The sequence below is a fragment of the Chlorocebus sabaeus genome, chromosome 9 (genome assembly GCF_047675955.1).
Source record: "Chlorocebus sabaeus isolate Y175 chromosome 9, mChlSab1.0.hap1, whole genome shotgun sequence".
NCBI lineage: Eukaryota > Metazoa > Chordata > Mammalia > Primates > Cercopithecidae > Chlorocebus > Chlorocebus sabaeus.
In genome coordinates this window covers 127,368,983-127,382,450 of record NC_132912.1, presented here as the reverse complement: position 1 = coordinate 127,382,450, position 13,468 = coordinate 127,368,983, and the positions used below count along the sequence as shown (strand labels likewise).

General features: G+C 43.5%; 1 protein-coding gene across 10 annotated transcripts in view; it reads left to right on the top strand.

Annotated features, from left to right (window-relative positions):
• The first annotated feature begins 407 nt into the window (after positions 1–407).
• Positions 408–13,468, top strand: part of EEF1AKMT2 (EEF1A lysine methyltransferase 2) — an 84,683-nt gene continuing 71,622 nt past the window's right edge. For 3 of the 10 annotated variants that reach the window (XM_073019440.1, XM_073019441.1, XM_073019442.1), the window contains exons 1-3: positions 408–585; positions 1,972–2,037; positions 2,844–2,958. In XM_073019440.1, coding sequence (XP_072875541.1) covers positions 476–585; positions 1,972–2,037; positions 2,844–2,958 — 291 coding nt within the window. In that variant the 5' untranslated portion in view covers positions 408–475. Of the gene's footprint in view, positions 586–1,971; positions 2,038–2,843; positions 2,963–13,468 lie in introns of all 10 variants that reach the window. The other 7 variants (XM_073019439.1, XM_038009680.2, XM_073019444.1 and 4 more) reach the window with 4 other exon arrangements.

Below are 13,468 nucleotides of genomic sequence, written 5' to 3'. Positions count from 1 at the left end.
ATTTTGAAGTCAGAATCTCAGCCAGAAACGAAGTTGGCCTCTTGTCGAGAAGCCGAATAACTGGATGGACGCTCTCATCCGCTTCGCAGACGGGCGCACCCGGTGCAGAGGTGAGGTGACTTCTGCGTTTGGGTAGAGCGGCGTCGGCTTTAGGTGTCCACAGTACCGAAGCTAGCCTTTTACCAAAAGGCAATATCTGTAATGGTCCCTCACAAACAGCAGTCCCCAAATACAGCCGCGCCTGGACCTCGACGAAGGGGGTACTAACGCTTTGGGGAGAGCCCACGGTCCGCGCCGGCGCCTGGAGGCCGGGTACAGCCCAGAGGGCTTCGCGTCCCCAGCCCAGCCCCAGCGCGGGGGATGGAGCAGTCGAGAGGGCGGCCTCCCGCCGCCTAGAGGCGCCGGCCCGCTTGTCCGCTCTGCCTGTGCCCCGTCTCTATGGCGGACCCAACGGCCGTCCAGGACGTGGAGCGAGATGAGCTGGGATGCTGACGGCGGCAGTGGCGCCGAGGTGGCTGCACTGTCGGACAAGGGCAGTCCCGGGGAGGACGGTTTCGTCCCGTCGGCGCTGGGGACCCGCGAGCAGTGAGTGTGACGCTGGGCAGGGGAGGATGAGCCGTGCCGCCCTGCCTGGGCCCCGAGAAGGGGACGGCGGGGTAGAGACCCAGGGCTCGGGGACAGGGAGACCCTCGGGAGCGTTACGGGAGCAGGGCCACCTGGCGGGGGTCTCAGGGGGATTTGAAAGAGTGGAATCTCTAGGGGTCGCCCTGCGCGGTTAACCGACGTTTCAAGCCATGGGAGCCCAAGGGGCTTGTGGGTGCGGGACAGGCTTTGAAGCTCCTGGGAGGCCTTCTGAGAGTCTCGAACCGAGGCCCAGGCTTGGGGGAAAGGGGGAGAGGGCGAGGCTGGCGAATAGGGCTGGTGGGCGAGAGTGAGAGACCGAGGGAGAAGTGCTGGGCCTGGGAGCTGAAAAGGCTAAGGGTAGGAGGGGAGGGATGTGGGAGCTAGAAGTGGGGTGGGAATAGCGGATGGCCCGAGGCGGGAGCGAGGAAGAGGGTGGGGGATCATGGGGTGAGAGAAAGCGATCTGACGTAAAATAGACGCTCAGGAATTATTAAATGAATTAATGTGGGTGGATCAATAACTGCAGGGAACCGCTGGGGAGAGGTAAATTGGCGGGATGAGAGGGAGCAGGGATTCTAGAGAATCACTGTAGGAAAAGACAAGGCAAATGGAAAGGATCCGGAGGACCGGGTGCAGTGGCTCACGCCTGTAATCCCAGCACTTTGAGAGGCGAGGCGGGCGGATCACGAGGTCAGGAGATCGAGACTAGCCATGACCAACATGGTGAAACCCCCGTCTCTACTAAAAATACAAAAATAAGCCAGGGTGGTGGCGCACGCCTGTAGTCCCAGCTACTCGGGAGGCTGAGGCAGGAGAATCGCTTGAACACGGGAGGCGGAGGTTGCAGTGAGCAGAGATCGCGCCACTGCGCTCCAGCCTGGCGACAGAGCGAGACTCCGTCCCAAAAAAGAAAGAAAAGCGTTGAGAGAAAATTTAAACGGAGGGCTAGAAGACTGGAATAGGCAGAGACAAATAGCACGGGAAAGAGACTGTGTGCCTGCACGCTTGAGACCAGATGTGCTTGTTTCATCAAGTTTTGAACTTGGGTCAGGGACTTAGGGATACGTGGACAAATGTCTGTGTTTTTTTAGGCTAAAACTTATTGTTGTGCGTCAGATACTGTCGTAAATGCTTTACGTGTACAGTATAAATGTATTCTGCTTGCCCAGGTATTTCATTCTTTTAACTCAAGGGTGTTAAAAGATTGAACTATGTGTACTTATTAATAACACTAGTGATGTTTTAAACCTCTGTCATAAATAGCTCTGTAATGTATTAGAAACATACATTTCATTCATAATACAGTTTAATTCAAAAGTTTCGCTTTGCATTTCATTGTTTACATAGTTGGGATGCTGTCTATGAGAGAGAACTGCAAACTTTCCGAGAATTTGGAGATACAGGTGAAATCTGGTGAGTTAGGAAAAGAATCAAGTTATAATCTAGAAGATTGTATGTATATGTGTGTGTTTAAACAAATATGTATATATTCAAGTGCTTATACCCAAAGAAAGCTTAAAAATCCTGGGAACCCTGGATTAAGTCTGGCTTTAGTGGGTAGATTTAAAGTATGTCTCTTCTTTTATTATTTTTTATTTTTTACTTTTTTTTTTTTTTTTTAAGAGAGGTGGGGTATCATTCTGTCATCCAGGCTGGAGTACAGTGGCATGATCATCATAGCTCACTACAGCCTGCACCTCCTGGGCCCAAGTGATCTTCGCGCCACAGCCTCCTGGGTAGCTGGGACTATAACTGTGTGCCACCATGCCCAGCAAATTTTCTTTTTTGTAGAGACAGGGTCTCACTGTGTTACCCAGGCTGTCTCAGACTCCTGGCCTCAAGCAGTCCTCCCACTGTGGCCTTCCCAAATGTTGGGAGAATGGGTGTGAGTCCTCTTTTAAAATCTCACATTTACATTTGATGACAACATTTCACCCTGTAGTTGTCCTTTTTCAATAAGCAATAAAATTTTGAGCCACCAACACATACAAGTGTTAATGCTGATACAGAGAAATGTTAGTAACATACTGACCTTGTCTATTCTGTTGTATTCCTGGAGGTGGTTTCTTCTAAATTACAGTAGAGACAAAGCTTAAGCAGTCACAGATGTTGTCACTTTCAAATAAGAGTTTGAGCATATGGTATAAATAGCTTAAATGGAATGTAGTGGTGACTTTTGCTCTGTACCCCTCAGTTATTTGACTGATTCTCTCTAACAGGTTTGGAGAAGAGAGTATGAACCGACTAATAAGGTGGATGCAGAAACACAAGATTCCATTGGATGCTTCAGTGCTTGATATTGGAACTGGAAATGGTGTTTTCCTGGTTGAACTTGTTGGTACTTTTAGTATTTGTTCGTTAGAGACAAATTTTAAGATGAAAATTTTTAAAAGCCCTGCAATTGTGGATATTAACCATGTAAATATAAAACAGTAAAGCAGTCATACTTTGAGAAGTCACATAGTACAAAAGGGAGGGTACATGGATTGTGAGAGAACCTAGGCAATCTCAGTCCTAGTCTTGACTTCTGGCTATAGCCTTATTCTTGAGCAAGCCACTTAATTTTTCTAGGCTTCAGTTCTTCCCTAAGGGTTGTAACTAGGTGATTGCTGTTGGTTTCTTGTAGATCAAAACTCTGGAAATACATATATATATACACACACACACACATATATACATACACACACACACATATATAGATATAAAAATATGACCTTCTGCCATTCCAGTAGGACATACATATGTTAGGTGAGCATATGGTTTGAAAAGCACATTTTGTCCATGGAACTGTGTTTTGGTAAACATTCCACTGCTAGCTAAACCATCGCTGTTGTATGCCTGTAGTGTGCTCTTGCTATGCTGTGTGCTATGGAGGAATTATAAGACTTAGGTTTCATCCTAGATAGTTTTACAGTCTTAATTAGTACAGAAATAAACATAAGAGTGAAATTTGTTGAGTAACCGCCACATGCCAAGCCTCATGTTTGGCATTGGCAACATGAAAATTTAGACTTAGTGCTTGAATTGTTTACATTACAATAGAGTATGGACTGACCTAGACAGTTGTGCTATCACTTGATGCATGCAGTATTACACTGAATATAGAAAAGAGGGTGATTAATTTTGGAGTGGAAGGATAGGGAAGCATCTTGGAGGAGTTAATATCCAAGTTGGGTGGAAATTTCAAGGACAGTATGGTGACCTAGTGGAGTGTAAAGAGGGAGAAAATTTCAACTAATGGAAATATTATCTAAAGGCATGAAGGCTGAAGCAGTATTTTATGTTCTGGGCCTGTAAATAATTTGACAAATTGAAATACAAAGTATCCGTGGGGATGGACAGACATGAGGATTAAGTTAAAGATAGGAACCATATTATGCTTTGCCATGCTTAAGAGCTTCAATTTTGCATTTAGGCTATGGGGAATTGTTAAAGTGTTTTTAGTAGTGGAATATGATTAGAAATATTTGAAATAACCCTTTTTGAAACATTGAGATATAGTATGTATACATTAAAATGCACAAATCAGAAGTGTACAGCTAAGTGAATTATCAGAAAGTGAATACATCCACGTTAACAATCACCTGGTCAAGATGTAAAATATTACAGAACTCTAGAAATTCCCCTTTAACTCCCTACCAATTGTTGCTCCGTCCTTCCTTTTTTTTTTTTTTTTTCCAGGCAGGGTCTCACTTTGTCACCCAGGTGGGAGTGCACTGGTGTGATCATGGCGCATTGTAGCCTCAACCCCTCAGGCTCAAGTGATCCTGTCTCCTCATTTTTTGATTTTTTTCATAGAGACAAGGTCTCACTCTGTTGCCCAGGCTGGCCCTCCTTCCTTTTTAAAAGTAACCACTATCTACCAATCATGAACCAAAGATGAGTTTTAACATCAGATTAATTTACCTGTTTTCATTTATACATTTGAAAGTATAAATGAAACTCTTTAGGATGTGCTATTTCTGGTGTCTTTCAGGTTTTTTTTTTTTTTTTTTTTTTGAGACGGAGTTTTGGCTGTTATCACCCAGGCTGGAGTGCAGTGGCAGGATCTTGGCTCACGGCAACCTTCACCACCTGGGTTCAGGCAGTTCTCGTGCCTCAGCCTCCTGAGTACCTTGGATTACAGGCACACGCCATTATGTCTGGCTATGTAGTTCATTTTTATTGCTGTATAAGATTCCTTTGTGTCCAGGCACGGTGGCTCATGCCTGTTATCCGAGCACTTTGGGAGGCTGAGGCAGGTGGATCACAAGGTCAGGAGATTGAGACCATCCTGGCTAACACGGTGAAACCCCGTCTCTACTAAAAATACAAAAAATTAACTGGGAGTGGTGGCGGGCACCTGTTTTCCCAGCTACTCGGGAGGCTGAGGCAGGAGAATGGTGTGAACCCGGGAGGCAGAGTTTGCAGTGAGCGGAGATCAGCCTGGGCAACAGAGTGAGACTCCATCTCAAAAAAAAAAAAAAAAAAAAGATTCCTTTGTACAATGATATCAGTTTCATTTATTCTTTGTTTACTTACATAGGTTCTTTTGAGTTTTAAAAGTTTACTGGTAGAGGCTAATGATTTATCCTTCAAGATTAATAGCCTATAGATTGCTTTCTTTCTTTTTTTTTTTTTGAGATAGAGTTTTACTCTGTAGCCCAGGCTGGAGTGCAGTGGTGCCATCTTGACTCACTGCCACCTCTGCCTCCTGGGTTCAAGCAATTCTCCTGCCTCTCAGCCTCCCAAGTAGCTGGGACTACAGGCTCATACCGCCATGTCCGGCTAATTTTTTTGTATTTTTAGTAGAGACAGGGTTTCACCCTGTTGGCCAGGCTGGTCTTGAACTCCTGACCTCAAGTGATCTGCCCGCCCTGGCCTCCCAGAGTGCTAGGATTACAGGTATGAGCCACCGTGCCTGGCCAGTTTGTAGATTCTTTTAGGCTTTCTTCACTTATGTACACTATGAATAGTGGCAATTTTATTTTTTTCTTCCCAATCCTTTATAAATTTTCCTCTTACTACATTGTCTAGGACCTGCAGTAGAATGTTGAAAAGAAGTGGTGGTAGAAGACATTGTTCTTTTCCCTTTTCAGAAAATGCTTTCAATATTTCAGTCTTAGGTGTGATGTTAGCTGTTTGTTTTGTAGATAACTCCATATCAGATTAAAGAAGCTATTCCTGCTTTGCTAAGAGAGGTGTGTGTGTGTGTGTGTGTGTGTGTGTGTGTGTGTGTGTGTGTATGTGTATATATGTATGTGTGTTTCTTGTTTTTTTTTTTTTTGTTGAGACGGAGTCTCACTCTGTCACCCAGGCTGGAGTGCAGTGGTACAGTCTTGGCTCACTGCGAGTTCTACCTCCCAGGTTCAAGTGATTCTCGTGCCTCAGCCTCCCCGGTAGCTGGGATTACAGGTGTGCACTACCATACCCAGCTAATTTTTTGTATTTTTAGTTGAAATGGGATTTCGTCATGTTACCTAGGCTGGTCTCGAACTCCTGAGCTCAGGTGATCTGCCCGCCTTGGCCTCCCAAAGTGCTAGGATTACAGGTGTGAGCCACCACACCTGGCTGGTGTCTTTTTTTTTTTTTTTTTTTTAATTTGGAGACGGAACCTCACTCTGTCTCCTGGGCTGGAGTGCTGTGGTGTGATCATAACTCCCTGCAGCCTTGAACACTTAGGCTCAAGCAATTCTCCTGCCTTGGCTTCCCAAGTAGGTGGGATTACAGGCACCCAACACCACACTTGGCTGTGTGTGTTTTTCTTATGAATCTTGTTGTTTGTCAAATGTTTTTCCTGTTATCAAGATAATCAAGTAATTTTTCTCTTACAGTCTATTAATGTTGATAAATTATGTTGGCCCATTTTCAAATGTTAAGTGTATTTCTGGAATAAACCAAACTCATATATGCCACTAGATTCAGTTTAATATTTTGTTTAGGATTTTTGCAGCTCTCTCCTGATGGAGATTGTCCTTTAATTTTCTTCTGATGCTACTGTCAAGTTCTGTTGTCAGGTTATGCTGGTATCATTAGTTGAAATTCTATTTTTTGAAATTTTAAGAATGGTGTTACTCGCTGGGCGCGGTGGCTCACGCCTGTAATCTCAGCACTTTGGGAGGCCGAGGTGGGCGGATCATGAGGTCAGGAGATCAAGACCATCCTGGCTAGCACAGTGAAACCCTGTCTCTACTAAAAATACATAAAATTAGCTGGGTGTGGTGGCAGGCACCTGTAGTCCCAACTACTCAGGAGACTGAGGCAGGAGAATGGCTTGAAGCCGGGAGGCCGAGCTTGCAGTGAGCCGAGATCGTACCACTGCATTCCAGCCTGGGCGACAGAGCGAGACTCCGTCTCCAAAAAAAAAAAAAAAAAAAAAGTGTTACTTCTTCCTTCAATGTTTGTTAGAATTCACTGGTGAAACCACCTAGATGAAGGGTCGTTTTTGGGAAGTCTTTTTCTTTGTTGAGGTGAATTTTTCTTTTCCTTTTCTTTTTCTTTTTTGAGACAGAATCTTGCTCTGTCACCCAGGCTGGAGTGCAGTGGTTCCATCTTGGCTGACTACAGCCTCTGCCTTCTGGGTTCAAGCGATTTTCCTGCCTTAGCCTCCTGAGTAGCTGGGATTGCAGGCATATACCATGCCTGGCTAATTTTTGTATTTTTAGTAGAGATGGGGTTCTGCCATGTTGGCCAGCTGTTCTCAAACTCCTGACCTCAGGTGATCCATCTGCCTGCCTTGACCTCCTGGAGTGCTACTATTACAGGTGTGAGCCACTCTGCCTGGCCTGAACTTCTTAATTGAAGTGTAGTTTATGTAGAAAGGTGAGCATATGTGGTACAAAATGAACCCCTTGGGTTATTCACCAACGCTACTAAAAAAAAATAAGACATTTCTAGTACCATAGAAGCCTCCTTGTGGCCCCTCCCACTCCTTCCCTTCTAAAGGTGACCACTGCTGTCACTTCTATCAGATAGGCTGTTTTTGGTATTAACTGTAGTAGCTTCTTACGGTTTTAATTTGCATTTCTCTAATGAGTAATGATGTTGAGCACCTTTTCATGTGCTTATTTGCCACCTGTATATCTTTTTTTTTTTTTTTTGAGACGGGGTCTCGCTCTGTTGCCCCAGTTGGAGTGCAGTGGGATGATCTTGGCTCACTGTAATCTCCACCTCCTGGGTTCAAGTGATTCTCGTGCTTTAGCCTCCTAAGTAGCTGGGATTACGTGCACCAGCACGTTCGGCTAATTTTTTTGTATTTTTAGTAGACGCAGGTTTTACCATGTTGGCTAGGCTGGTCTCGAACTCCTGACCTCAGGTGATCTACCCACCTTGGCCTCTCAAAGTGCTGGGATTACAAGTGTAAGCCACTATGCTCGTTCTGTTTATCTTCTTTAGTAAAATGTCTGTTCAGATCTTTTGCCCATTTTTAAATTGGGTTGTTTACTTACTAAGTTTTGACAATTTTTAATGTGTTCTGGATATAAGTTCTTCACCAGGTACAGGATTTGCATGTGTTTTCTTCTATTCTTTGGCTTATCTTTTCGTTCGCTTAACAGTATCTTCTAAAGAGCAGAAGTTCTTAATTTTGATGAAGTCCAATTAATTTTTTCCTTTTTTGGATCCTGCTTTTGTTGTCATATTTAAGGACTCTGCCTAACCCAGAGTCACTTAGAACTCCTGTGTTTTTGTTTTAAGTTTTAACATTTTACCTTTTACATTCTTTTTTTTTTTTTGAGATGGAGTCTTGCTGTGTCACCCAGGCTCGAGTACAGTGGCATGACCTCGGCTCACTGCAACCTCCACCTCCTTGGCTCAAGCGATTCTTCTGCCTCAGCCTCCAGAGTAGCTGGGACTACAGGAGCACACCACCATGCCCATCTAATTTTTGTATTTTTAGTAGAGATGGGGTTTCACCACGATGGCCAGGATGGTCTAAAACTCCTGATCTCGTGATGTACCCACCTCGGCCTCCCAAAGTGCTGGGAGTACAGGGGTGAGCCACTGTGCCCAGCCTACCTTTTACATTTAGACCTTTTTTTTTTTTTTAAGATGCAATCTTGCTCTGTCTCCCAGGCTGGAGAGCAGTGGCCTGAAGTCAGCAGAGGCTCACTTCAACCTTTGCCTTTGGGGTTCAAGGAATTCCCCTGCCTCAGCCTCCTGAGTAGCTGAGATTATAGGTATGTGCCACCATGCCTTGCTAATTTTTATATTTTTAGTAGAGACAGTGTTTCACTGTGTTGTCCCTGCCCGGCCTATTTTTATGTTTTTAATTTCATTGAGTTCTGTTCTTTTTTCTTTCTTCTTGAATTTACTTTGTTCCTTTTTTTACCTTGTTAAGGTGGAAGCTTAGGTTATTGATTTGAGACTTTTCTAACGAAATTATTTAATGCTATGAATGCTATGAATTTATCAGTAAGCACTGCTGCATCCCACAAATTTTGATATATTGTATTTAAAAAAAATTGTTCTATATCTCACCTGGATTGTTTTTTAAATTGTTGATTTGTTGTATTTTTATTCATTCCAAAATGTTTTCTAATTTTTCTAATTTTGTTTTCTTTTATCCATGAGTTATTTAGAAATTTCTTTAATTTCCATGTTTTGGGGATTTTTCTATTATGTTTTTGGTACAGATTTATAGTCTAATTCGGTTATAGTCAGATAACATGCCTTGTATGATTTGTATGATTTCAATCCTTTCAAATTTGTTAAGGTTTGTTTTATGACCCAAGATACAGTGTGTCTTGGTGAATGCTTCATGTGAGCTTGAAAAATGTATGTATCGCCAGGTATGGTGGCTCATGCCTGTAATCCCAGCATTTTGGGAGAACGAGGTGGGCAGATCCTGAGGTCGGGAGTTCAAGACCAGCCTGACCAACATGGAGAAACCACGTCTCTGCTAAAAATACAAAATTAGCTGGGCGTGTTGGTGCATGCCTGTAATCCCAGCTACTCGGGAGGCTGAAGCAGGAGAATCACTTGAACCTGGGAGGTGGAGGTGGTAGTGAGCCGAGATCGCGCCATTGCACTCCAGCCTGGGCAACTAGAGTGAAACTCTGTCTCAAAAACAAAAAAAAAAAGTAAAAAAATTTAGCCAGGTTTGGTTGGTGGCAAGTGCATCCGTAGTCCTGGCTACTTAGGAGACTGGAGTGGGAGGATCATCTGAGCCTGGGGAGGTCGAGGCTGCAGTGAGCCATGATTATGCCACTGCACTCCAGCCTAGGTGACAGACCTTGTCTCCAAAAACAAAAAAGGAAAATTCATGTGTAAGTTTTTGTGTGTACATATGTTTTCACTTCTCTTGGGTGAAATTTCACTTAAGAGGGAAATTGTTGGGTCATACGCCAGTTAAGCATACTCTAAGTTTAACCTTTTAAGGAACTGCTAGACCATTTTCCACAGTGGCTGCACAATTTTAAATTTCCATCAGCAATACGTGAGAGTTTAAATTCCTCCATATTCTTGGCTGGGCACAATGGCTTATGCCTGCAATCCCAGCACTTTGGGAGGCCAAGGCCAGTGAATCACTTGAGGTCAGCAGTTCGAGAACAGCCTGGCCATCATGGTGAAACCCTGTCTCTACCGAAAAATAGAAAAATTAGCCAGATGTGGTGGTGTGTGCCTGAGTAGTCACAGCTACTCAGGAGGCTGAGGTGGGAGAATTGCTTGAACCTGGAAGGTGGAAGTTGCAGCAAGCCGAGATGGTACCACTGCACTCCAGCCTGGGAGACAGAGTGAGACTCTGTCTCAAAAAAAAAAAAAATTTTTTTCTCTATATTCTCACCAATACTTTTTATTATCTATCTTTTAAATTATAGCCATCCTAGTGGACTTGATGTTCAACCCCTTTTTGTTTAGTTTTTACACGTTATATCATTTTTCCATCGTTTTACTTTTAACTTACTACTTTTTTTTTTTTTTTTTTTTTTGAGACGGAGTCTTGCTCTGTCGCCCAGGCTGGAGTGCAGGGGCCGGATCTCAGCTCACTGCAAGCTCCGCCTCCTGGGTTCACGCCATTCTCCTGCCTCAGCCTCCCGAGTAGCTGGGACTACAGGCACCCACCACCTCGCCCGGCTAGTTTTTTTTGTATTTTTTAGTAGAGATGGGGTTTCACTGTGTTAGCCAGGATGGTCTTGATCTCCTGACCTCGTGATCCGCCCGTCTCGGCCTCCCAAAGTGCTGGGATTATAGGCTTGAGCCACCGTGCCCGGCCAACTTATTATATTTGAAGTGAGTTTCTTGTAGCCAGCATATAGTTGGTACTTATTTTTATCCTAACAATCTCTAACCTTTAACTGGTGTATTTAGAACATTTATGTTTAATGTGATTATTGGTGTGTTTGGATTTAGGTCTGCATTTTATTGTTTTCTCTTTTTTACCTGTTTTTCTTTTTTTTTTGAGACAGAGTTTCACTCTTGTTGCCCAGGCTGGAGTGCAATGGGGGGATCTCGGCTCACTGCAACCTCCACCTCCGGGGTTCAAGCGATTCTCCTGCCTCAGCCTCCTGAGTAGCTGGGATTACAGGTACCCACAACCACGCACAGCTAATTTTTGTATTTTTAGTAGAGATGGGGTTTCGCCCTGTTGTCCAGGCTGGTCTTGAACTCTTGACCTCAGGTGATGCACCCTCCCCTTGGCCTCCCTTTGTGCTAGGATTACAGGCTTGAGCCACTGCGCCCGGCCTAACCTCTGTTTTTTATTCTTCTCTTTCTCCTTTCCTGCTGGTATTGGCTTATTTGAACATTTGTTAATATTTCAATTTAATTTATGTGTATCTTCTTGAATGTATATCTTTGCATATGCCTGTTTTAGTGGTTGCTTTAAGCAGTTGACTGTGTCTTTTGATACAGCTTTTCTAGTGTTTCTTGTGTGGATTACAATATATATAGTTGTCAAAATCTCCTTGGAATCAGTATTTTACCACTATAAGTGGAATGTGAAAACCTTATTATGTTGGGTTCTTGATCTTTCCCCTTTATGTTGTAGTTGCCTTTAATATTACCTGTATGTTGAAAATTCCATTAGATAATATTATGATGTTTTTCAAGCATTTTAAGGAATGCACTAGGCTAAGAATATTTAATTATATTCACCTAGATACTTATTTCACCTTTGTATTCTGGATCTTCTGAGCTTTTTTTTTTCTTTCTGTCTGAGAAACTCTTCTTGGAAATTATTTTAGAGAGAGTTTTCTCGCAATAAATTTTTTAGTTTTCCTTTACCTGAGAATAGCTTTATTTCTCCTTCATTCCTAAGGAGTTTTTTTTTTTGCTGAATATAGAATCTTTTCTTTTCTTTTCTTTTCTTTTCTTTTTTTTGAGACACAGTCTCACTATGTCACCCAGGCTGGAGTGCAGTGGCACAATCTCAGCTCACTGCAACCTTCACCTCCTGGGTTTTTCTGCCTCAGCCTCCTGAGTAGCTGGGATTATAGGTGTCTACCACCAGGCCCAGCAAATTTTTGTGTTTTTAGTAGAGATGGGGTTTCACCATGTTGGCCAGGTTGGTCTTGAATTCCTGATCTCGGATGATCTGCCTGCCTTGGCCTTCCAAAGTGCGGGAATAACAAGCATGAGCCACCACAGCCAGCCTGAATATAGAATTCTGAGCTAGCCATTTATTTCAGTACTTTAAAAATGTTACGGGCCGGGTGCAGTGGCTCACGCCTGTAATCCCAGCACTTTGGGAGGCCGAGGCGGGCAGATCATGAGGTTGGGAGATCGAGACCATCCTGGCCAACATGGTGGAACCCCATCTCAACTAAAATACAAAAAATTAGCTGGGCGTGGTGGCACACGCCTGTAGTCCCAGCTACTCAGGAGGCTGAGGCAGGGGAATAGCTTGAACCTGGGAGGCGGGGGTTGCAGTGAGTCAAGATCGTGCCACTGCATTCCAGCTTGGCGACAGAGCAAGATTCTGTCTCAAAAAATAAGTTATGTCACTTGTTTCTGACTTCCATGTTTTCTCATGAGGAATCTGCAGGCATTTGAATTTTTGTTTTCCTATGAATGCGTCCTTTTTCTGGATACTTTTAAGATTTTTTTTTCTTTGTCTTTTGTTTTTTGCAGTTTGCTTATGATATGTGCTGCTGCTTGGATTTCTTTGGCTTATCCCATTTGTTGTTCACTGAACTTTTTGCATCTGTAAGCTTATGCCTTTTGCCAGATTTGCGATATTTCTAGCTTTTGTTTTTTCTATTTTTTTTCCTGTATTGCTGTTTTTCTCCTTTCCTTTTGGGAGTCTATACACATGAAATGTCAATTTTTCTGTTGCTCCACAGGTCCCTGAATCTCTGTTCAATTTTTTTTTTTTTTTTTTTTTTTTTGTTGAGAGGGAGTCTCGCTCTGTTGCCTAGGCTGGAATGCAGTGGCCGGATCTCAGCTCACTGCAAGCTCTGCCTCCCGAGTTCACGCCATTCTCCTGCCTCAGCCTCCCGAGTAGCTGGGACTACAGGCGCCCGCCACCTCTCTCGGCTAGTTTTTTGTATTTTTTTAGTAGATACGGGGTTTCACCGTGTTAGCCAGGATGGTCTTGATCTCCTGACCTCGTGATCCGCCCGTCTCGGCCTCCCAAAGTGCTGGGATTACAGGCTTGAGCCACTGCACCCGGTCTCTGTTCAATTTTTTAAAAGTCATTTTTGTCTTTGTTGGCCAAATGTTATATTTTTATTCATCTGTCTTCAGGTTCACTGACTTTTTTCTCTGTCACCTTCATTTTGCTATTGAGTCCACACATTGCAATTGGTTGGTATGTCTTAATTTTTTTCTGCATTATTTCTTTATTTACCATTATGATTTATTTTTTGTAGAAGGTAGTTCATTTGTCCAAATGGTTTTTCACAATGAATTTTCTAATTGCATCTCT